The 24,802-nt window shown below is 37.9% G+C and overlaps 1 protein-coding gene across 1 annotated transcript in view; it reads left to right on the forward strand.

Moving 5' to 3' along the window:
- Positions 1-7,273: 7,273 nt before the first annotated feature.
- Positions 7,274-24,802, forward strand: part of CNTN1 (contactin 1) — a 93,837-nt gene continuing 76,308 nt past the window's right edge. Inside the window, exons 1-2 of the mRNA XM_059816123.1 lie at positions 7,274-7,328; positions 23,805-23,934. Of these exons, the coding sequence (XP_059672106.1) occupies positions 7,274-7,328; positions 23,805-23,934 (185 nt within the window). The remainder of the gene's footprint in view (positions 7,329-23,804; positions 23,935-24,802) is intronic.

A 24,802-nucleotide genomic window follows, 5' to 3' on the forward strand; every position in this document is an offset into this window, starting at 1 on the left:
ATCTTGGAGTTAAAGATTAGGCTTTAAGACACAAACAGAAGCTACTTGTTAAGTATAGGAACAGAGTAGTATGGTGTTCTGCGTGATGCTCGCTGCTTGGGAGGAGGTTTATTGATTTTTGTTTGCTGAAATTCTTTACCAGGCAATCTTTAAGCAGCAAAGCCCTTACAGCATGCTTTCAGAAGAGTGTGAGTAATGCCTGTGAGTTACAGCAACAGTAAGTGATCTTTCTTTTATTTATTACCTTAGAAGAAAGAACAGCCAGTTGCTGATAGAGCAAACAGTGTGAATAGGGACTTGGAGGACTGGCTGCCTGACCCTTTGCTGCTGACCTGATGATTAAAGGCAGTGTTTAAGTACCGCTAAGCAACACTTCATTATCTGAAGGTTTTTCAAAACAAAACCTTTTTGCAGCTCAATGACTCAAGAAAAGTAACGAAACCATATTCATAATTAGTAGTAAAGCTGAGTTGTTGATCTTACCACAAATTAGAAGATGCCTAACCTTCCTAAAAAAGTCTGTTTATAATAGCAATACTAAACGAACCTTCTTTACAGAGTCGTTGATTAACTGCAAGATGAGATAGATGTGTGAGTGCTGTAAAACCCTTGTAGGGATAAGAATTAATGTTGATTCATAATGAATCTGTGTGTGCAAATAAGAAAAAATAAGACATCTCATTAGCTGCATGAACTATCTGAGAGGACAAAATAACAGAAAGCCAAAACAAAAAGTAAAAAAAATGAAAATGGGAAGGATGATGTAGCAGGCAAGCAAAGAAAAGTCCCATAGGGCTTCTTAATTGCCTAACAAAAAAGCAAAAGTGCCTACTGAGCAACTGACTGAAGAAGTTACTGATTCTCGAGGTCTGAATTCTTTGATGTGTAAATATAAAGGAAGCAGAAGAGCTAAATTCATAGTGTGACTAACTACCAGCATGTTGTCCTACTTGAGAAAATGGTGCATTAGAAAATTGCCATGGAAAACAGACATCTTGTAACAGTAAGGTTGCTATTCAGATCCCTGGTACCTTCTGTATCTTGTAACAATCTTCTGCAAATATATTTGATGGTTTTGTTTCTTTTTATAGGCACTACGTTTTCTTGCTTTGTAGAATAGGTGCTATTGCTTTCAAGTGCAAAAGGCATGGCTCAGAACACAGCTAGGGAAGGAATTTATTGTCTTTTTGGTGCTTGATTCTTGGAGAGAAGTCACGGTTTCCAAAGAAGGGGCCACGGACGGGAGAAAAAGGGTAACTCTGAGCTAGAGAATATTGCAGATCATCAGTGTGCCAGGACATTAGTTCTTTTAAGCCTATCAACATGAGAGTTTAAGTGGAAAAGGAGGCACGAAGACTAAATTTATGAATATTTGTAAGAGAATGGAAGTTTTGTATTGCACTCCAAAGTTAAGGTTTCCCACTGAAACTTGGGCCAAGCCCTGTAACAACCCTGGAGTCCTCATCACCTCTGAGATATTGGTTCTTTGTGTTTCCAAGTCAATGTTCATTAAGCAAAAATACAGAGCTGGTTGAGTTGTCCACTACTGATTGAATCACTTACTAATGTAGTCTGTCTAAATATATTAATTACCTGATCCTGGGGGTTTTTTTTTATTTATTTAGCACCTGTAAGCAGTGGAAAAAAAATTTTTGAGTCATTGGGGGGTGGGGTTAGACTGCTCTTTGCTCCAACTTAGTGGTTGTTTGTTATGTTATTGCATATTGTCCTTAAAAGTAAATTCTGTTCAAGAAGAGGATCTTATTTATGGGCCATCAAATTGATGGGCTTCTTAGCTGGCTTTCATTCATGTGAAGTGGAGAGAGTAGCTATATTCTTTAAATAGGATGATGTGGAAAATACTAGAAGCATGACTGTTGGTGATGGACTGTTTGGGCCAGTGGGCAGTATTGTGGACAGTGGATTTGAACTTGTGTTTCCACTTGAAGAAATCTGGCAAAAACAAAGAGTATAATTATAGAAATCAAAAGGAAATGAAGTGTTTCTACAAGCCTTTGTGCAGGGAACTAAAGCCACTTTTGGCCATCTCTCTAAGAGATAGCCAGCTATCATCACAGATCTTCTGTAGATGCAGCAGCGCTATAAGAGCAGGGCTGGCTTGGAAGTTTACTTACAGTAATCCCAGACCACTGTAATGAGATAAATCTGTGCAGTGGTGAGGAACTTGACTGTCATCACCTTTTTGGTAATAGAGAAGACTAGTAAACACTAGTGGGTATTGGTTTCAGAAGTAAATCAAGGGGTTGTGGGTGATGGTTGAGAAGCCAGATATTTGAATAAGATGTAGTGCCCCTTCTAATAGCACAATCTAACCTAGAATGCCAAAACTTATTGATTGATCGCAAAATGAAATGCAAAGACCAAAACAGTAGAAAAGGACAAAGGGTGATACAATAAATAATATGCAATGTACATCATTATTTTTGTTAAATTCAAAAGTTTCTTGGTAATTCTAAATACTGAGCAACTAATAAGATTTATGAGGAGTTAGTTATCATAGCAAAAAATGCCAACTCTTTTAAGAAAATCAAGATAACGAGCAATTAGATGCTTACTAAAATCACTAAAAGACTTGAAGTAAAAACAAGTACAAAACACTGATTAGGTTGAAGTATTGTGTGGCTCCTAAAAGGCTTTGATTATAACTTGCCACTGTGTTAATTTACTAGTGAATTATTGCAATTATATATATTCATGTTTTAAAAAAGGCTGGAGAACCAGAGGTTTCTTCTAGATTGTTGTATCTATGTATAGCCTACTCTGGACGGAATCTCTAGCAATTCTAAAACTTGAATGTGTATAATTATCATAATATACCAGGAAATAAGAATCGTAACAAGCATCTTGATTTACCTCTCCTAGCTAAGTGTACCAAGCCAGAGCTCCTAAAAGCTTTCCTTTGCCCCTTCTCTGCCCGTTCAGCGCTTGGGGTTCCTGAGAGGAGCCTTGAGCAAATGTCGGGGGCTGATGCAGCAATCATGCTGCTCCCACACTGAAAGCCTTGGGAAGGGAGGTTCAGGGAAGATCTTGCCATGGTAAACGTTGAGATTTACTGGCAGAGGCAACTACTAATCCTCATGCATCTTCATCTACGTACATCTCCATTGCTTTCCCCCTCTGCCTTTCTTTCTGACTGCCCTTTTGGGTTGGTTTATTGCTTCCATCCTCCCACACATCACTTAAATGTCCCACATGACATCCCTCCCCTCTGTAACGCCGAGTTCTGTTTCTTTGCTTCCTCTTCACAGCTTTAACAACCCCCACTGTTGCTCCGCTTTCCCTAGTCTATTCCCACTCCTCGATTTCAAATCTAGTAGATTATGTAGCCTATTTGCACTGCTTTTGATCTTATGATCTTTATTCAACTGACTTCCATTACCTGCTGTTTGTAATTTCTTTTTGTGTCTACATTATGAATGCTTTATGTCCTTGCAGAGTGATGATATCTACATGTTTGTGTTAAGTAGTGAAGTGATGTAAAATGCTCACTATTTTCACAGCTGTAAAACGAGTCTTTTTCTCCTTAATGAAGGCCAAAGTGTGCAGTGAAGAACTGAAGAAAGCCACACAGAATATGGAAGAAAATGTAGAGATTTTCCTAAAGTGCATTTTGAGAGATGAAAAAATCCTTAAGATCAGGTAGTGTAGAGAGGCAGGTCTTCCCTTGTATCCTGGGAACACCCCTTATCCTAATGAAGCATCATGAGACAGTGCAAGCCTCCAGAAGAGTTCTGGGAGGTCCCTGTGTTCAAAACTGAATGTGCTTTGTATTTAGCAGCCAATGTCCCGGTTTTCCCCCACCTCCTTCAGGAGGATTGCAGTCCAGACAGCTCACCAGAAGTTTTCTTGAATCTGGCAAGGCAAAGGCCCTGTACTGGTGACTGGCCCTTTTGGGAAACTGAACGGTCAAAAGGGACCTAAATGTGTTAATGAGCATTAGATAGTAATTAAACAGTTGCGGTTAAGTGCCTACTCATTTTATTCCATATTTTAAAAATGTCTTACTCATTTGCTAAAATTACAAGCTTTGTTGTGAGAAAAGGCGGGTAGTGTACTGTGCAGGCTAAAAGGACTATGTCCAGGCATGCAATCACTCTCTGCTTTTACAAGGGAGAAAAGTGAGTCATACTAATGACTGTTCTTTTGTTCGGGAATGATTTTTACTTAGGCGACAATGTCCTTCTCACTCTGCGAAGAAAAAAGGTTGAGAGCTGTAAAGCAAGAGAGGCGGTAGGTAATGCCGTATGAGCATTGCAGCCCACAGTACTGCCTCCAGCGCAAGTGCTGCTGCCTCAAATAAGCCTGGACTCATCCTTGGGCAGCTGGGTGGTCACATCATGTACAGTCATACTACTTCAGACATACAGATGATAGATAACCTGCGTGCTGTCTCGCCTCATAGCTGGCAGTTCTGCCAAAATTGAGCAGAGCAGTGTGAAACAGCCTCACTTCTCTTCCACAAGCTGAGATAAATCAGGAGGGATGGATGTGCTATATATACAGAACCCACTCAGCTGAAAGAAGTGAGAGCAAAGAAAGGATTTTAATCCTGGCAGGGTGGATATTTTTGCACCTGAATAAAATGAGGTATTTATAGCATTTACTGACACAGTTTTTATTTACTGCAATTTGAACCATTGTTCAAACGATTTTTTCCTGAGCCAACAGAAAGGAATTTTTGGAGAGCTAGAGGACAAGGTAAATTTCCGAAATCACACCTGGGTTCTGCAAAAGAAAGGGAGGAGGGATCTTCTGTCTGCAGCAGTGCCTCTAATGTCAGAAGGAGAACACGGGTTTACTCTTTACAGTTTCATCCATCAATACATTGGAACACAGTTATTATCACCATGAGTTACTGTGTAATTACCGTTGTTCCCAACAGAGTTCCTGTTTCATTGCTGTTTAATTATGTGCATTATTTCAGCGTAACTATGCAATTTAACACATGTAACTTGGAGATAAATGTTCCAGGCGAGGCAGTGGCATAACACAAGAAGCTTCATAGCCAGGATATGGTTCCTGGAAAAGTATACAAAGTCATTTGTTGATGTAGCCTACCACTGCCTTTTGGAGGAATCTTACAGACACAGTAGTTCATACCTTGGTCATTCAAGGTAGATGCCTGAAATAGTTGTGAATATCCTGTGTGTGACAGTCTGAAGAAACCTGAATGCCAAGAGAAGCAGGAGGGTAAAGATGTTTAGTAAATTCTTCCCCTTGGATCCAGCTACAGTAAGCATATGCATTTCTGGCCAACATAAGAGCCTTTTACCAGGGAATTTTTTAAAATAAATCTTAGTTCTGGGCATCACTGTTTAGCTCTTGTATGTGTTTTGCTGAGCACTGTTTTCATGTAATAGCCATGATTTTAGGGTCATGGCAACTAATACAGTTTTGACCTGTTTGTTAAAGATTTCATCCGCTAAAAAAAGGAAAAATGTGAAGTGCAACAGCTCCTGTAATTTCTGAGCCAAAAACATTCTCTTGTGATATTTCTTGCCATTTTCTTACACCATGAGTTTAATAAAACACCCCATGAAACTGTCCTCTAAGGAAATCTCACTATGTCTGAGGCATGTTCAGATAAACATCTTCTTAGCATTATTCTGAGGAAGAAGGGACAAGTGTAAGGCCCCGATGGCCAAGACATGTTCCTAGCCACCTCAAGGAGAGACGTGAGTCATGCACACTGAGACAGGCCTGTCTCACCACTGTTCACCAGCAGCTCAAACCAGCAGCTCTTTGTTAATCAGAGCAGCATTTATCCCACGCATACTTTGGGAGTCAGATATGTTTGTACACGTGCTTTGAAACTCAGAACTGCCCATTTCTTGGTGTTGGAGGTGGGAGACAGGGCAGTTTCAAAACAAGATCTAAAACATTTGGATTTTGGAAAAAGAAAGTGATTTAGTAAAAATTTTGACCTGGAAAGAGCAAGAGTCTCCAACACTATCGGAGTCATTGGTACTTGGCATGGGAAGCTAGAAAACAGTAGCATCAAGATTACATCCTGCAAAAAGTGACAAAAAGTGACATCTTAGCATACAAGCATGTCTCCTAGGATGCATGTTACTGAAAGGTATTCATGTATGTATAAGCATATTTTATAATGAAATAGTAACAAAATGAATATGCTGAGAGGCATGGATAATATCAGCATGTGCCTGAGATGATACAACAATAAGCTTTGTGTGAAGGTCGTAACTTAACCAGTGCTACAACAGAACTGGTCAAGAGAAGAAGTCTGAACAAGATGTGATGGATGTAAAGGATGCATTTATTTTCTCATGGCAAGAAATCCATTAAACAAAACGGAAAATTGCATACTGCAAACATGATGATGGATTGCCCTAAAGAAATAGATAACAGCCACCAACCAGAAACAAAAAGCTAGCAAAATATTCTGATTGAAAGAAGTAAAAAATGTTGTAAAGTATTCTGAAAAATGATATCGAAAATCTTAGAACAGTCAAAAGAAGCTGCATGTTTCTTTAGCTTGGTTTTAGTATATATACAGGCAGGATTTCTCCCACAGGAAAAAGAGAAGATTTCAAATATGACATTGCAATAATGATTATATTCAACATTTAAAAGGAAACTCATAAAAATTAATACTACGTTTCCAGAGGATCATGAATTGTATGTCAAAAGTTTAAAAGGAATGATATACTAGACAAAATAAATGAATCCTGAAAGAGATTAATGTACTTAGGTTTCACTGTGATTTTCTTTCTACAGACTTTGAAATCATTACTTGTAATGTAATATTTACTGCGATGAAGGAGGATAGAATCTGGACTTCCCTTATTTTATTGCAAACTATGTATTATTTTAATATTTCTAATAATGTGAAGTGTTATCAGAGAGAGGATCTAGACCAAACCCAAAGCATAGTTTTGGTTTAGGAAGATGAGTCTAAAAGAGGATTTTCAGTATTAACATTTGCCCTATTACTATCACCGGAAAAACTGAGTACTCTTAAACAGTGTTCCCTCTGAATAAAAGAGATCATTAATTTGATCCAGCAAATTTGATAATGCATTTATTATTCAGAAGACTCTATCCTATATTAACTTTTAAGTTTTCAGTTTAGGCAGATAATATGGCAAGTTAAATGTGATATGAGATAAAACCTTATGTCAGAGTTATACACTCCTTTTTCTTTCTCTCTGATCAGGTATTTTTTGTTCTCTGAATACTGGTGTTGCAAGGCACAATTGCTTTTGAGATAATCACTAAAAAGAAGATAACGATGTGGCTCTTCATCTATCATCTTATTACACCCTGTTTCATCTTCTGCCTGGCAGGTAAGATGACCTCCCATGTTAATTCATTTAACTAACCGTTTTCAGTTTTATGCATTTCAAGGTCATTTATGCTGTTTGTATGGCTTTAATTTATTTCTGCAGATACAATGAATTACTAAATATGAATAATGAAGCTGTAAGGAAACATACTTACTACAATGGAAGCCATAATTCAAAGCTTGAAAAAATACAGATCTGGACCCTGAATTTGTTTTTGTCTTATTCTAACTCAGTATATAGAATGACTTCTTTCTCTAGAGTGTAAAAAATGTATCAACCATCTATTCGTGCACAGATGATCAACATGGTTAGAAGAATGGAAATTTGCCCGCAAGAAGAGACACTGAATACAAAATTCTGTAATATAGACACCATCTAAAATTAATAAAATTCATAAAATCCTACCAGCACAATATAGTGATAGTTTTCATAATACAGTGGGGAAGTGCTGCATATACTCACTTTAATTTTAAATTACACATGATAAAACTTTTCATAAATAGAAATGGGCCCATAAATATTAAAACATTTGGGAGTCATATTTCTAACATCTGAAATTACAGAGATATTTGCAACAGAAATCTTGGTTCATTTCTAAGAGATGGAAGGAGCTCTTTCAAAAGTTAAAATTCAGGGTTAAAATCTAGTTCCTATTCCAACTGTTCTGAACAACTTTGAGATTTGTAAAGCCAGTTTCAGACATCCATAACAATTTAAATTAATGCTGTTTTTTAGTCACTATGATGAATTGGATTGCCAGCATAAGCAGAGCTCTTCTCAAGAAAGAAAACATTTTGCTTATGTACAGACTGCATGAACTGAGACCTGAGCATGTAAAATGCGGAATGATTAAATTGAGCATACGCGAAATATTGACTAAGGTTTGAGAAGTTCAAGTATTGTGTACTAATGATTCAGTTACTTTCAAGGTAGGCGTTAGATCCTTCCCTACTTTGAGGGGAAAGTTACTTATAAAGCTAATTCTACTGCATTTCATAGAACATTCTTGTGTTTCTCTGGGTTCTTTATGTAATTAATGAGTCCCTAATTGAAATGAGCTGTTCATAGTCTCGCTTAATCTGGCCTACCGTTTCAGGCATCACCTCAATTTCACTACCATGAGACCATATTATTTGTATTATTAAGTCAAAAAGTCTGATTAATACTGTGATGTAAGCTCATTGCCTTTAAGAAATTACTCCGTAGCTCACAGGAGTGCTTTTTGGTTTAGTGAGAACATTAATTTATTCTATGAAGGATTTACTCCCTACCTGAGTTTTCTGGAGGATATACTGACACCTAATAAAAATAAAGACCTTACAATGTTGTGATCTCATGCTTACAATGTATTTATTATGTGTTTCAAGGGTGTTTTCTTTGTTAAGATATGAGGGTTGCTGGTGGCACCAAAATTAAAAATTAAAATTCATCACTTTAATTTAATACTGGGCTTTTCCTGAAAAAAGAGGCTGTCAACTATCATCAGTAATGTTACACATGCGATTTCACTCTGGACATGGTGACGTCAGCTGCAGTAGCCAAGCAAGTGCTGGACATTGGTTGATAAAAAAAGTTGAGTCAATCGCTGAGAACAAATGTTCAGTTAATTTCTTGATGGGCAAGGCCAGATGATTAATGCTATTACTTGTGTATTATGCATGTTGCAGTCGTGCCCAAAAGCCAGAAATCTTGGCACCAGAATGCACCTCCTGGCAGGTGCCTTAGAATGACATGGGAAGATTGTGTGCGATGAGGGTCATGAGTAAGTGACATAGAAAGAACAAAGATGGGTATGATGGTATTGCATGCAGTTTGAGTATGCATTGGTATATTCATAGCAATGTTCATTTGTTCTTTCACTTCACTGTAATTGCCTATGTTAGGCTATGATTCCTGTAAGAAGAATAGGAGGCATTGGTGTGAAGGGGTGTGAATGTGGGCAGGTTCTAATAGTGCTGTTCCCAGTTCAAAGAAACTTCCTAACTTACCTTCTGGTATGGAATAAATCCAGGACTTGCTTGTATTTTGCATCAAAAGCCAAAGATAAGACCTACCACTATCTCTAAAGATATGGCACCATCCTCCGATGTGGAAGATTCGTAGTCTTATACAGTCAAAGGGACTTTGTTATTTCTGGTGTATTATTGCAAGGCTGAGTAGTGCACACACTCTCTGCTCTTGGACCTGCTCTACTTTGCATAAATAATTAAATATCGATTTGAATTGAGACAAAGTCTGTTCCTGTCCTCTAGGGATTAGGGCAGACTTCTGGATTATATAAATCTGATGTTGCAGTCTGCACTTTACTCCAGCACTTGAATCTTGCTGGAGGGTTTCTCATTTCAAATGAGTTCTAGAGCTGCTGGCAGTTAGTCTCAGCAAATTTTTCTTTTCAATGTATTTCTTGGCAACAAAAATGTCATGGAAACCAGAAAATAAGTAGCTGCAGTAACCAAGATGAAATATAAGGAGTTGATTAGGAGTGTTCACAGTATGGTTAAAAAGTTAAAGATAGATACTGCAGAGAAAGAAAAAGCACAATTAGCGTGATCAGGTCAAGTTTTAGCAGGTGTTCTTGCACACATGATACTATCAAGGGGAATGCTGGCAATGTCAACAGTAGTGGAGAATGTGGGAATCTGGGATGGTTTTTGAGCAAAGATCATGAATTCTTATCTCAATAACAAGACAGACCAAGGACCAGAGTGAAGAGACAAGTTAGCTGGGAGCAGAATATTACAAAAATTGCTTTAGCACTTTTGTGCAAAACATGGGGTTTCTTTGGAAGTATATTTGGCTCACCTTGCCTCCTGTGCTGCTGGACCCACAGTTCTAGGTTGTTCTACGATGTAAGTTGCCTTTAGGCAAAACGATTCATGACTCTGGAGCCACCAGTCAAGGTTTTTGCAACCCATGGCTCCTAAACAGACCTACTATATTAACTGCTCTGGGGCCAGGAAACTGATAGCTTCTAGGGTCAATGTCCTTTGGGATGTGTCACCATAAGGTCTGTCCCAAGTTCAAAGATATCAGCCAAGAAACCTGAAAGTACTGAGAATTCATGCTTTTGATTGAGCTTTGAGAGCTTCCAGAATTACCTGCTAGAAGTATTTGGGAAACAAGGAGCTACGAAGCTGAAAACCTGAAAGCTGACTTGAAATGTTCAGAATTTGGCCCAAAAGGGTGACGGTTATTATGACACTCTATAAACTAAGGATTTTTACCAGTTTTCAAATAGATGTTTTTCCTGCTGCAGGAAATTAAAAAACATTTTTTTCCCAAACTGAAATACATACTTATTAGAAATTTTGAGTTTGCCTTGGAATAAAACCCCTGAATTTTAGCCAGTTCTGTTTCATGGTAATCAAAGGCAGAACTGGAGAATTTTTACAATGACTGGCCATTTCCCATCAGTGGGGAATGTGCACTTACTTGACTGAAGGGAAGCAAACATGACACAAATCAGTGCATCGGAAATTTAGGCAGAGATCATCTTCTGCAATGAGACTGAGCAATATTTATTTTCCAGGTAAATTAGTGCTTGAAATGTAGTCTTGCAGATATAAACCGATGAAAAAGCCATAAGTAATTTGGTCTTTCACTTACTGTTAGAACAGACAGTTATAATAAGAGTTGCTTTTCATAGTGAGCAGTGCGAGGCAAATGAGAGCAGTGAATCACTCCTCAGGGAACATTGTGATGATTGTCAGTCCACTGCCAAAAAAGTAATTTCTTGCCTATTACTGGTACTATTTGACCCTTCTCCTCTTTCCCCTGACATCTGGGCTCTCACCAACATACTTCTGAGCTGCTTTTGACTTCCTGTTAAATTCATATCCTATTGCTAAGTCTGAATTTCTGACTTTTCTTTCAGCTAGCACATGCTAGGTAAGTCAATGAATCAAAATGTATCTTCACTTGGGATAATAACCTTGTACTAAAAGAATTGAGAGTCTGTTTCAGCAACAGGCTTGTTTTGTTTCTTTCTCCAAAAGACTAATTAAAAGCTGCAAAGGCCCTATATTTTATTGTGCTTAATCAAGACTTGGTTACATTTGTCTATAAGAGGAATCAATAGCAAAAAATGTTACTATGTTCCTCCGAAATTTTATTTCCAATCAAACCGTTCTACTTTTTACCTTGGGATTTCATAGTGCAGAGCCAGGCAGTACATGAGTTTGGGTCAGATCAGGCCTCAAAAGGCAGCTTGTCACTCTAGGGGCTATTTTGGTTAGTACAAAATGAGCTCATAGTCCATTTTTGATGAAAAATGTCAAAAGCTACTTAGGGAACCTAATGCCTTATTTTCAAAAATCACTAGGACCCCAAGCTTCAGTGAAAGCTAGTAAAGCCAGAAAGCCAGTAATACACAGGGCTTCTCAGTGCAGGGCAGTTATTTTGATGTGTACCTGAGGACGTGATTAGAGACCATGCTGAATTTCTGTGTACATTGCTGGTATTTCATATGCACTTGGAAGGCTTGTGTGGGGAGATTGTGCAGAGTAACTGCTGTGCTTTACCTTCATTCCTAATTGCTGAGCACTGGCTTTCCCACAAGATCAACATGTTAGGGCCTTAAGTCACTTTTTGAAGTAACACTTGTGTTTTTAAGGAATAATCACCGAAATGATTTTAAGTATCTGGTAGGCAAATGTGGCTGTGTTTAAAAGTACTACAACAGTAATTGGTTGACATTCCTCTTGGCAGTTCAAGAAGACAAGCAAACTGTCATTCTTAGGCATAAGTGGAGAAACTTCCTCTGCCAAGGGTTGGAGGTTTTCATACTTGAAACTTGCTGTAAAGGATAAACTACATAATTAACCACGCAGCTTTTCAAGGACTTCACTGGCATATATGGGATAGGAGTAATTCTCCTGCTCTTTTTGGTCCAGAAAAGTAGAGGCAGCCTTCCCAAAGACAATCTAACCCTTTTGTATAATATGAAGTGGGACTGCTTGAGTGGTTACTTTTTCTGTTTGAGTGCTGACTGGTTCTTGGAAACTGATGTCCCTTCAGTGTCTTGCTGGCTTACACTGGTACCTCTTCTTCATCAGGATGATGGCATCTTCTTTATTAACCACAAAATGCTACATCATGAGTTTTGTGGACATGAACACGTTACTGCTTCAGCACATAAGCTTCCCATGAATGCCAAGTGCAAATTTTCCCACCTGATTATGAAAGAAGTAAAAAAAAATCCAACCGTCAAACCTTAAATTATATATGGCTTGCATTTTCTCTGGAACAGTAGGTTCAAAAATGCATGTCATGAACTGAGGGCCAGATTCTACATTATTTAAAGCTTTTTACCACAACATATGTCATTATTCACAATTGCTGAAGAGAGATAGGCATTTTCTTCTAAAATACAAAGTGGATGAATATACTTAATAGCTGTTTACCTTGTCTGTCATGTCCCTGCTTGGATCTTAGAAGACCATTTCATGCTACTGCAGAGTGTCTGACGTTTGTAAATAAATGACCATAATGTGTTTTGTGACCATAATGCTCAGAAACCTGGAAGTGCCTTGTTTACCTTCCTGTGAGCCTGGTAGAGGTATTTTGGCTCGTTCCTAGACCATCTTTTTTCTGAGCATGAGCTTCTCAGATACTAGTAGGTCCTCATTTCTGTGACATATTGAAAACAGTTACAAGATCTACTTCTAAATATCAAATGGTTTCTAGGCTTGCGATGCTGATATGGAGCCTGATGACTTAGTGATAGTTAAGATAATGAATGAGTCCATGGCTCTTCTGTTCAGCATCCATTAGCATTTAAGGTTAATCTAGCCATGCGCTGTGTCAACAGGTCTTTGTCCCTCTTTCATGTGAAAATACGTAACAGGATATAGCAATGTCATTTAGATCAATACTGATGAGAGTGATACCAAGTGACTGTCTCGAGCAGCCACCTTTGGCAATGTTAAATGCCAGGGAAACAGAGACATGTATAGAAAGCAGGAACAGAAAGAGAAGGAGAAGGCTCATTAGAAAAATAAAGATGCTAACTGAAATAGTATTATAATGGTGCACAGTGGGATTGATGGGATCTTAAGGTTTTCCACCTGTTTTAGGTTCTTTCTGACATTGATCTTTGGAAAACTTTTCACTGTGATTTGCTATTGATATTCACGTCACAATTTGTGGTGTTTTTAGAATCCAGTTCATTCTTATCCAGCAGAGGTCTTGAACATGTGCTTAACATCACATTCATAAGTAAGCTTGTTGATTTGGCTCAACTTATGTGCTTAAATTTTGTGATGGATTGAGTTCCTAAAAGAACATGAGAGGCCTTTAATGAACTTAAATCAATGGTGTCTCATTATTATTTGCTCTAAGCAAACAGTATTACCATTTTACTGTTCTTAAAGATGAAGTTAAAGATCTTAATATTTCCAGCAGAAGCTCTTGTAGCCATCCCTTAGTAAAACTGTTACCATCTTCCGTTGAAAATATATTTTCATTACAGTGGAATTATTAGGTGTTTATCCATCAAAAACCTACTGATAACCTTCTCTACAATTATCTTCAAAATGAACTAGTTTATGCACAGACATTCTGAAAGGAAAATTCATAGTTTTGCCTTTTCTTTTTTAAAGCAAAATGATAATCTGTTTGTTAAAGTATGCAATCTGTAGGTCTTGAAGAGCATTCAAATCTTTCTCCCTTTATTTTTCAGCACTCCCTTCTTGTATATGGAGGTTTGGTCTTCTGGTCTTGGAGCTTGGGATTTTTTCACTATGGAACTGAATGCATGTCCAGAAGTGTTTGCAGGATTAGGGCCTTAGGATACATCCACTGTAGTTTCTGAACATATGGATTCATAGACATATATAGCCCCACATGTTTTAGTGCCAGCCCTTCACTGTATTTCAGTAATATTCATCATCATTTCCTCTGTTAGTTTGTTTTGCATATGGTACCTTACACACTAATGTTTTTCTGTTTGACATGTGCAAGTTGTTCCTCCTGAGTAAAGCACCTTTAAATGGTGCTGAATCTGGAAGCCCTTCCAGAAGTCTGAGTGCCGTAAGTGCTGGTTAAGGGAACGCTTGCTCCATTTTGTTTAATGAGCTGTTTCCCTTATTAAGATTCAATTACTTGCTTATTTTTTTGTGGTTTAATTTAAGGATTTAGTGAGATTAAGGACACTTTAGAACAAATAAGGCAAATATATACAAATGGACATCCATTAAAAATCTCTTGCACATGATTCACAGTATGTGAATCATTTGAGTGAAGTGACTTGATCTTACATTTGACTTCCCATTAAATCTACTTTCTCAATGAATTGCCACATAACTGTATATCCACCATTTCTGATTAATCTCTTGAAATATATAACTTTTTAAAAATTGATAAAGCATTAATAACTTTGTAAATAAGGAAGAAGTTAAAAGATTATTTTTTACTCCTAAGTGAAGAATATTCCATAGCTCCTGCATGAAATATAGATTATAACTACACTATAAGCCAACATGAAAAGGTGTATCTTGTAAAGAATGTAGAAAATGAAGACGTGATTGAAATCAGTATATCAAATTAGAAAGTGAGAGTAAATGTTAATTTATAACATTTTTGCTTATTCTCTTACTAGCCGTATGAAGACAGAATGATGCACAAGTGTCCTAACATGGTTTAGTGACCTGTCTTTGAGAGACATCATCATGAAAGACTAACAGTAAAGTTACAGTATCCTATTCCCTTTGGGAATTTTCTGTTTTCTTCTACTTTTCTGTATTCAGATTAGATAGAGAATTGATTATGCAAAATGTGAGAATGAGTGTATTGAAAAGACAAGTAGCAGTCTGTACAAATAATTTAACTAAATAAATTGCAGGAATGATCCATTTCAGGTTCCCTGAAAAATAACATCTCAGATCAGGTATAAAGTAACTCCCTGTGTACTTGTGGCAACTGTCCATGAGCAGAAGAAAATAGATATATTTGAATTAGGGTGGTTGTTAAGTGTTAACTGTGAAGTAATGTGTAATTATTAGTAGCTGCATCTACCAGTAAACATAGTGGTCTTTTTTACCTTTTCCAAATTTTCTGCCATGTGATACAGAAGTCCTGATTAAGATCATCAACTCTTGCCTTCTTAGTCTGTGTTCCCTGCTGTGTGATACATATCAGCCTTATGATTCCCAGCACTGAGAGTAGCAACAAAAATCTGAGGAAATGTACTGTGCTGGGTTTGCTATGCTGCAACTTGCTCCTTTAATGTAGTGTCCTGGAAAACAAAGCACTAGCAGCCAATTCTCAGCAGCCAATTCTCACCTTGTTGGTGCCAATCCAGGAAATTCCTAACTCTCTAAAGCTATCCGAGTGCAGAACTGATAGAAAAAAAGAGAAGATCATGATTGAACCTAGAAAGAGTCATTAAAAATTGGTGGTGGTGGCGATGAGTCTGACTCTATTAAACAAAGTACTACACCATGAGTAAGATGCCTTACTTCAGCCACGATGTGCTAGCTGCCTGGGGTTACCATTTTCTCAGCTCTATTATAAAATAGAAAATTGCTGAACTCATGAGCTGTCTTCAGCTTTCACGTACCCATTTGTTGTATCTAATGTCATATTTAATCTGAGCACTAAATTCTGCTTCATAAATGGTTTTAGGAAAGCTTTCCATACTTTACAGTCCCATGAAGGCAGATAGATACCCAAAGAGACAGTAGTTTCATCCCCAGGAACTTCATAGATTAAACCTACACTTTGAGATTTATTATTTATAGAACCAAATGCAGTATCTGTGCTGGCAGTAAATGATAAGTAGAGGTATTGCATCAAAAAAAAACATTTGGAAAGTTTGGAAAAGGAACTCATGAGTTACCTGTTATCATGGAAATTATGTTCACGTATATATCAATAAAATCACTATTTCAATACATTTCTGCATAAGGTTCATGGAAAACAATGTATATTTCTATAACATCCACTAGAGGTTGTTCAATTTTGGCTAAGAAGGAACAGGTACACTGTTATGTTTGGATATGTGAGGGTGTAAGGACAATAGTATCTCCTCATGTTTGACCTTCTCCGTGTTCTTTGGGTGTCTGAGCCCTGCAGAACAAGAAGCAGAAAGTGCAGTTGCACTTCTGGTGCTGCACTGAAGTAGAATAATAATTTCTTTAGGGCAAGGACTGTTTTCTTACTACTGCCTGACCATGTGCTCCCTGACCTTCCACAGAGGTTTCTAGATGCTGCTGCAAAACAAGTAAAACCAAGTGTGTAAGAATAGGTCCCTCATCCGTTGTTGGATTGGGCTGTGCCATCATTGTACCCTACCTCCTGAATCCTAACACTTGAAAAAATGGGAGATAAATCGCCATTAGCATTTATGTTGTTGCTAGTGATGGTGCTACAGCTACCTCAGAAGGTTCAGCTCCAGGAGGAGGCTTGGGTTCTGGGTTCAGTGCCAGGAGTAGGCTTTGGTCAGTGGACTCAGCTGAGAGCCTGCAGGTCATGTTGCACAGCTACAGTCAGGTAAATCCAGAGTCTGTTATGGGAAGATTCATTGTGCTTTATTTTAACCATCGAAGAGTTATGTGATACACATTTCAGCTTTCTCTGTAGTTGGTGAAGAGAGAACAGGATATCCAAATTACCTGCTGGACATGCTTGTCTGACCCCTCTAAAGAAAGCCCATATGACTAGTTTGGACAAAATTCCTAACTTTTAAAATTACGTGAGATAATGCTTAATGTCAAGAGTCTCACTTTGAATTTACAGTACAAAAGAGAGTAGACTTAGTAGAAAGAAAGAAGAAAGAAGGAATTACTATTCTTGCTATCACTTCATTTATTGAACTTTGTCTTCTCTGTGTCAGCTCATTAAGGTTTGAGATTCTGGAGTGCTTCAAGCTCAGGTTATCTATAAGAAAAGCCTTTTAAAGCATTTTATGCTCCATGATTTGCCACACATATTATAAAACAACCCCTAAAAACATATGCAATATGTGCAATCTGCAGCTGAGAATGAGTAAGACAACAAAACAATTAGGTTTTATTTAATTTTCCATACTGGAAAAAAAATAAGCCCAAGAATGGCTGTTTTCTCCTATGAACTAAAAAAATTCACAAAGCCTTTAATAAACTACATATTTTTAACTTCCCTTTCCGGTTGTGCTCACACACACAGCAGTTCCCATAATTATAAGCAGCTTTACTTCATGACATTATCCTTAATCGATGAGTAAAATCAATTTTCAAAATAAATTAGATGCATGTAAGGACTGAATTAACTGATAATAAAATAAATTGACTTGCCTGAAAGTGATTTGGATGACTGGTGTTGAAAAAAGCAAACTAACCCTGCTGTCTCTTGACAGAGGAATTACTTGCTCAGCACTCTAACCCACCGAAATTGATCTTGTGAGTTCAAGATTTTATATTGTCTATGGTAGTAACAGGTTGGCATAGTTGCTTAATACTATGTAGAATGTAAATACTATACATATGTTTAAAGATTTCCATTGCAGATGAAGAGCAAGATGAGTCGTTGTGTGCCAATACTCTTGGTGCAATTTTTTCTTCATTATTTCTTACTAACAAGAGGAAAGACCCAAGAGGCAGGTAAAATACAACAAGATGAAACTCAGATCTAATATGAGAACTTTTAGTAAAATTAGAAAGTTCAGCAAAAAGGTCCAAAAATTTAAGAACTTTAGATATTAAAATTTAGATGTTAAAAAATCTTCTAATTGTAAGTATTGTTAGACACTGGAAAAAATTTGGTAAAACAATGAAGTCTTAGAATCATAGAATTATAGAATGGTTTGGGTTGGAAGGGACCTTTAAAGGTCATCTAGTCCAACCCCCCTGCAACGAGCAGGGACATCTTCAACTAGATCAGGTTGCTCAGAGCCCCGTCCAGCCCGACCTTGAATGTTTCCAGGGATGGGGCATCTACCACCTCTCCAGGCAACCTGTGCCAGTGTTTCACCACCCTCATCGTAAAAAATTTCTTCCTTATATCTAGCCTGAATTTACCCTCATTTAGTTTGAAACCATTACCCCTTATCACTTCAGGTCCTACTAAAAAGTCTGTCCCCATCTTTCTTATAAGCCCCCTTTAACTACTGAAAGGCCACAGTAAGGTCTCCCTGGAGCCTTCTCTTCTCCAGGCTGAACAACCCCAACTCTCTCAGCCTTTCTTGTAGGAGAGGTGTTCCATCCCTCTGATCATTTTTGTGGCCCTCCTCTGGACCCACTCCCACAGGTCCGTGTCTTTCCTGTGCTGAGGCCTCCAGAGCTGGATGCAGTACTCCAGGTGGGCTCTCACCAGAGCAGAATAGAGGGGCAACCCTTATTGGAGGCTTTTCAGAATCAGGCAAAAATACACGTTTTGAGATGATTCAGTATGGTAGATCTGGTAGGATCTACCAAGATCAGCTAGGGAGAAATATCAGGTAATCTGTCATCCTTTTTTAGTGATTCTTACGATTAAAAAAATAGCAGATCATTTCCTGTATTTAAAAGGATTAAAATTCATGTAGTTGGGAAAATCAGAAGTGAAAAAATGGAAGCCATGTTGCCCTGAATATTAGGAGTACGTACATCTTGCGTCAAGTCTTGGACAGGCTGGGACACGGACATGAACAGTCTAGATAATTAGAAATTTGACAAAAGCATGTTGTCACAATGGGGATAACGCCAAACCAGGAAAACGCGTCTGATGAGGAATTTTCTGAACAACTAAGACAATCATTCAGATATTAAAACACAGAGTATTTGTTCAGAGTAGGTGTTTTCAAACATTGTTTAACAGGACTGGATGGCAAAGAAGTTGGGAAGAGAGAAGAATCTGAGCTCTGTGTGTGTATGTTCTTGTGCAGCTGAGTGCTGCTCACCCTTTCCTAGATGGTGAGAAATTCCTTCACTTTTCCCCTAATCCTGTCCACATTTCTTCATGTATTATGTCATTTCTTCATGTATTAAGTCATTTATTATGATATCTATATTGACAGTATTTTCCTGGCACCTCATTTATTCTACATGAAGTTTCCTTTTTCTCTGTTTCAGTTCCTCTGATTCCCTTCCCAGTTGCATCCCAAGAAGTTTTCTAGTTATGCCATCTCCTCTCCCTAGACGTATCTATTTCTTTTCATCACGATAATGTCCAAGCAGCCCAAAATCACTTTGCTATTCTCACAAAATAGCCTAATACCTGCATCCTCCCTTTTTCACAGTGTCCCAGGCTTCATTCCTGGGATGCTCTTACCATGTATCTTCTCCACGTCTCAGGCTCCTGATCCTCAAATCCCAAACTGACCAAGTGACCATACGCTCTCCATCCATACTCAAACTTTTTCCTATCTGCAGCAAGTGCATATAAAAGACAGTTAAAGAAACCCTCTAGTGTCATGAACAGTGTTTCCTTAAATGTGTTTTTGAACGAAGACCTGTAAGCTAAACTGGAAATTTACTCGGTTAATTCAGGGGATTTTTAACATACAATAACTGCATTTGGCTTTGATAAATCAGTCCCTTCCCTTCTTCCTAACAATGTTACAGTGACTTACAACGAGGGGAGCTTTGCTAAAGTCATTCATCTTTCAAAAATCAAGTCTGAATTTGTCTTATGTGTTATTAAATTTATGCCAAATTTACCTGACATGAGTAAATTAGTGTCAGTGTAGTTAGAGCAATACACAGAATTAATACATTTATATAGAATTATATTATGAAAGTAACTACTGAACTAATGAAATGTGCTCTCTAACAATAACAGACAGTGATTAGGCTTTTGGAAATAAGACACAAGAAGTGGACCTATAGGGTGCTATATTGAAAAGTTTTGCATTACCTTTATAGATAAGCATGATTTCCTTGTCAAATTGGAGATGGACATGAGAGGGAGAACCAGGAGCAGGGCACATAGAGGCTGCAAGACCATTTCAGTGAGCAAATGGTTAGGACATGAGAAGATGTGAGGTGAAGGGAGATCCGTGCAGGATTGATACAAGGATGATTAGCTACTGATTTGTTTTTAATTTCTCTTTTTATGACCTAAGTAATACAACGGGAGTGTATATGGGCTGGAAAACCTCTTTGACTCTATGTTCTTCCAGTAGCGTTTACCATGCAAAATTAAGTCATTTGAAAGCTAGTTAATTTTTAAAAAACAGATTTATATGGAAAAGTGGTTATTTCATGAATTAAATATATACAGAGTTAGGATGCACTGAATAAGACTTTATTGTGCCTTTCTTTTCCCTCTTCTGATGACATTTCTTGAGATGACTTGAAAATTACTGCCTCAGGTGGTTTCTGATTGTTATTTTCAGACATCCTTTTGGTATCTTTTCTCTGAATGAGTTGGATTTTATATTATGACCTCTCACAGGCTTGTGCAGGGACATAAAGGTGTACTAATATAATTTCGTAGCTCGTCTGCAAGTAGCGGTAAGGCTTTCAGCTATATCTGTCTTACTTAGGCAGTGGTTCTTTCAGACGGTTCAGTTAATAAGACAACATGTTTTCCACTCAAAGGTGGAAGCCTATACCCCTGCTTCTATTTCACCCTTTGCACCAGCACAGGTCTTCATCACTGAACAAATTCACCTCACTAAACTAGCAGAAATCTAACCCAGAAAGCTGGAAGTGAATAGATTTCCACTCTCTTTAGCTTTAGCAGCTACCCTAGAAGTCAGAGAAGCATGAGAGCTGTTGCAGAAATGCCTAGAGGGAGAATGACACTGCCCAGCTGGAGAGCATCACTTGGAGAAGGGGTGACAGGGGCACCTTCCAGCAGCATCGGTTCTTATACAGGATCTGTGATATCTGCTGTGTAGGGACTTTCCTGACCTTTGCAACGACTTCCTAATACATTTTAGCACCGTTGAAAAGTCTGAATCTCATTTGCAGAATTCACTGAAGAGTGCTTCAAATAATGAGAATAAGATGATAGCTTTTGCTCCGATTAAAAATATAAATCACAAAAATGTACCCAGAAAATAGGGTAGTGAGTGTGTTGGAGAGGCCATGAAGTCCCTCCTCATGTCTAAACAGATGAAACGTGCTTTTCTTCTCAGTCACAGTTTATCTAACGCATCCATTTCCTTCTTCCTTTCCCTACTTTTACTTCTCCCCTTTTTCTTCTAGGTACAACTTCAATCAATTGATCTTTTTCCTTGTTCTCTTAGTCTGCCCTTCCTCACTCTCCGAACTTAGTCACACAGGCATAGTACTTCACTTAGTGTGAACATTTCTTGCTGATCTGTCCACAAACCCTTTCTCTTCCCTTTTCTCTCCCATGCTGTTTACATATCACTGGTCCACACTCAGCTTACAACTGAGAATGAAAGGTTTATTGGTTGCTGCACCTGACATGCAGTCTGAGCATCTTTTTCTGCTCAGCCAGACATCTGAAAACAGATTGATAATAGATTGCAGCAGAAGTGCCATTATAAAGCATATTTGATAGGTGTGAGAAACAGACGTTCACTCAGTATAATTAATAGCACTGGCAGCATTAAAAATGCATGCCATGAAATGCCTAAGTGGCCTATAACATCATTTGAGTCTTAAGGCGGAAGGAGTCCGCTGCGTATGATATGGCTATCTGCTGCTAGAGGCTGTTGTTATTCTGTATTCGTATTTAAGAACTGCACAGAAACTGCCGTCAGGTTTGTGGATCAGTCATTCCAGGCTCTGAGCAAACACATGATTCTTGCCTTTTCAGTCTGAAATTACTTCTTCTTTTGATCTAGCAATATGTAGATTTTTACATAGTGTTGTGCTTTAAAATATCAAAGAAAGCAGACCATTTTTCAAAAGCTCTGCCTTTCTTTCTAGTTGCTCTTTGCTCCTTTGAAAGGCTTCTCTTCTCATTACCTGAATTAGTTTTTAAAAATGAAGTTGCCTGACCATACTTGTCGCAGCATAACAGTGGCTTCTGGACCTGCTCCTGTCCCTAAGGGAAATGGTGATTTATTTTTTTTCCCAAACTTCAACTGGGAAGGGAACTTACTTTTTATCTGTAACCAGTTTTCTGCTAGTGCTATACTCCAGTGTCTATCTATGAATATGGAATTTAGGAACAATAAAAAAGATATCTGCGTAAGGATTGTTTTATATATATGATGTTTTAATACTGACATAATTTACATTCTTTAGTTATATCGATAGATTCTTCCTTCTATCTTAGGTTTTATAAAACCTAAAATGTTTTAAAACCAAAGGCAAGAACTTTAAGGGGATCAGTACAAAAGCGTAACTACGTTATGGACATTCATCTGTTACATTGCCAGTTTATGTCTCGATTGTGGCATTACAAGACATGTAGTGGATTTTTTATGGGCGGTACAGATACTATTGCAAAATGTTAGGGTTTTTCCATCCTTACCCATTGCTTTTGGAAATTTTTAAGCTAAAAAGATTGAATGGAAAGTGAACCTGGTAGCAGTCATGTACTACTTTGCTTTTCCCATGAGTTTGCTTACAAGTGTCCATACTGTCAGTTCAGCCTCAGTAAAGACCTGTGAGGATTAGACAGCTGCGTTGTCTAAAAATTTTATCTATACTGAGCATGCACTGTCTTCTCACAGTGCCATTCTGTACCTGGAGTGCACATTTGCCTTTTTCGCAGAAAAAAAACCAGTTACATCCTGGATTTGCTAAGCAGAATTTTCCCATAGTGTTCCGCCTTTGCTCCTAGTCTTGCTTTTACAGACCCTGAAGAGCAGTCTTGTACGCTTGGAGGAGATCAAGGAGAAGGAAATACAGCTGGGGCGGGCAGAGCCTGAACCTTTACAACAGCATCAACAAATGGAGGAAAAAGATTAAAAAAAAAAAGTTTGTTGTCAAACCTGTTTGACATTTATCCACCTTTAAGTGATTAACTTTACAAACTTAAATTATTTTCCATGTGGGGCTTTTTTAAAATTGTATTTTGGAGGAGAGAGTTAGCATATACGTATACCTAAGTGTGAAAGGAAGGACAGAAATGTGTTCTGGAAACAATGTAATTCTGAGCTGTGACCTCCAACATTAGTTTTTCTTTGTCTGATGCAATAAAGATTCTTTCCAAATGTATAAAACAATTGGAGCTGATTAGGTTATAAGAAACACTTAATATTTGGATAGTTGTTTTGCATCTGGACCTGTTTGATGAGAATTTGTTGGCCTCTGTGAAATAAGTTGGTCTCACTGCATTCCTAAAGGGCATATCTTCAATTCATAATTATCTTCATCAAATAATTGTCAGCAGAGGAGGCGGAAAAGGTAGTTTTACAGGAACATAGCTTAAATTACTTTTGTTCTCAGAGGGCAGGAATGAAGCAGGAGTCAGTGAAGGAAGGCCAGTACTTTCATTATCCGTACTGCTCTGGTTTTGTTGATGCATATATAACTTGATTTTGCAGGGCTTACTATTTAGCCTTCGCATTTTGAATACGGAAGGTGTGATGTAAATTCATCTTCAGTTTTCCTACTAATTAAAAAGAGATTAATTTCAAACTCTATTTTTCAGAGGAAGGAAACAAAGGTTATGGACCTGTTTTTGAGGAGCAACCCATTGATACCATCTACCCAGAAGAATCTTCAGATGGACAAGTTTCAATGAACTGCAGAGCTCGAGCAATTCCTTTTCCTACTTACAGGTATCCTCTCTTTTTTTCATTTTCAGGTCTTATGGATTTTATTTAGTGAGTGTTTCAGGTTGTGGTATTAAATGATTGACCATCCTAACAGGTCGATACAAAGTCTTCAAGGCAGGAAAAAATGGGGAGATTTGCAATTTTTGAGTAAGAATCAACCTTGATTCAATCTGCCAAAATGTCTAGACAGTGTTGAAAATAGTAACTTCCTGTTGTGTTAAAAGTTTTCAGCTTTTGAAGGGAATACTGACCCAGATGCAAAGCAAAAAAAAAAGTGACCTTCAAAAAATTATTAAGAGGCTATCTTTCTAGCTTACGTTAAGGATGACTGAGGTTCAAGTCGCTGTTCTTCTTGATTTAGAACAGCTTTTTTTATCCTATTTTACTCTGAAAGAAGAAGGTCTGGCTGTTTATCCTGGATATTCTACATCCTGTCTTGCTTTTGTGTCCGCCATATTGTAAAGAGGCGGTCATGAATATATCAGCTATGCTACTGAAGACATGAAAAACTTTCTTCTGGGAAAATGTTTCAACTAGTTTTAGTAGAGATTCACACATGTGACCTCTTTCACAATAATTATGTTGTTATTAGCAGAGCAATTCTGTTTCGTTGTGGGAACTTGGGGGATCCGTATGAGTTTAATGGCTATTATCTACTCATTGTGTACAGAAAAATTTACCTAAGATTGTCATTGTTAAGACCATGACTAATTTACAACCTGGTCATGGGCAGAAAACTACTGTCATCATACTAAGGGAAGATGCAATTTCTTGCCAGCAAAAGACATCCATTTCATTAAATTACCATATGATCCTATGATCTGCGCCCGATACTCACTTATGACCCAATACTCTCTCTGGCTTCTAAGAC

This window comes from Gavia stellata, chromosome 4 (genome assembly GCF_030936135.1).
Source record: "Gavia stellata isolate bGavSte3 chromosome 4, bGavSte3.hap2, whole genome shotgun sequence".
In the NCBI taxonomy this organism is placed as follows: domain Eukaryota; kingdom Metazoa; phylum Chordata; class Aves; order Gaviiformes; family Gaviidae; genus Gavia; species Gavia stellata.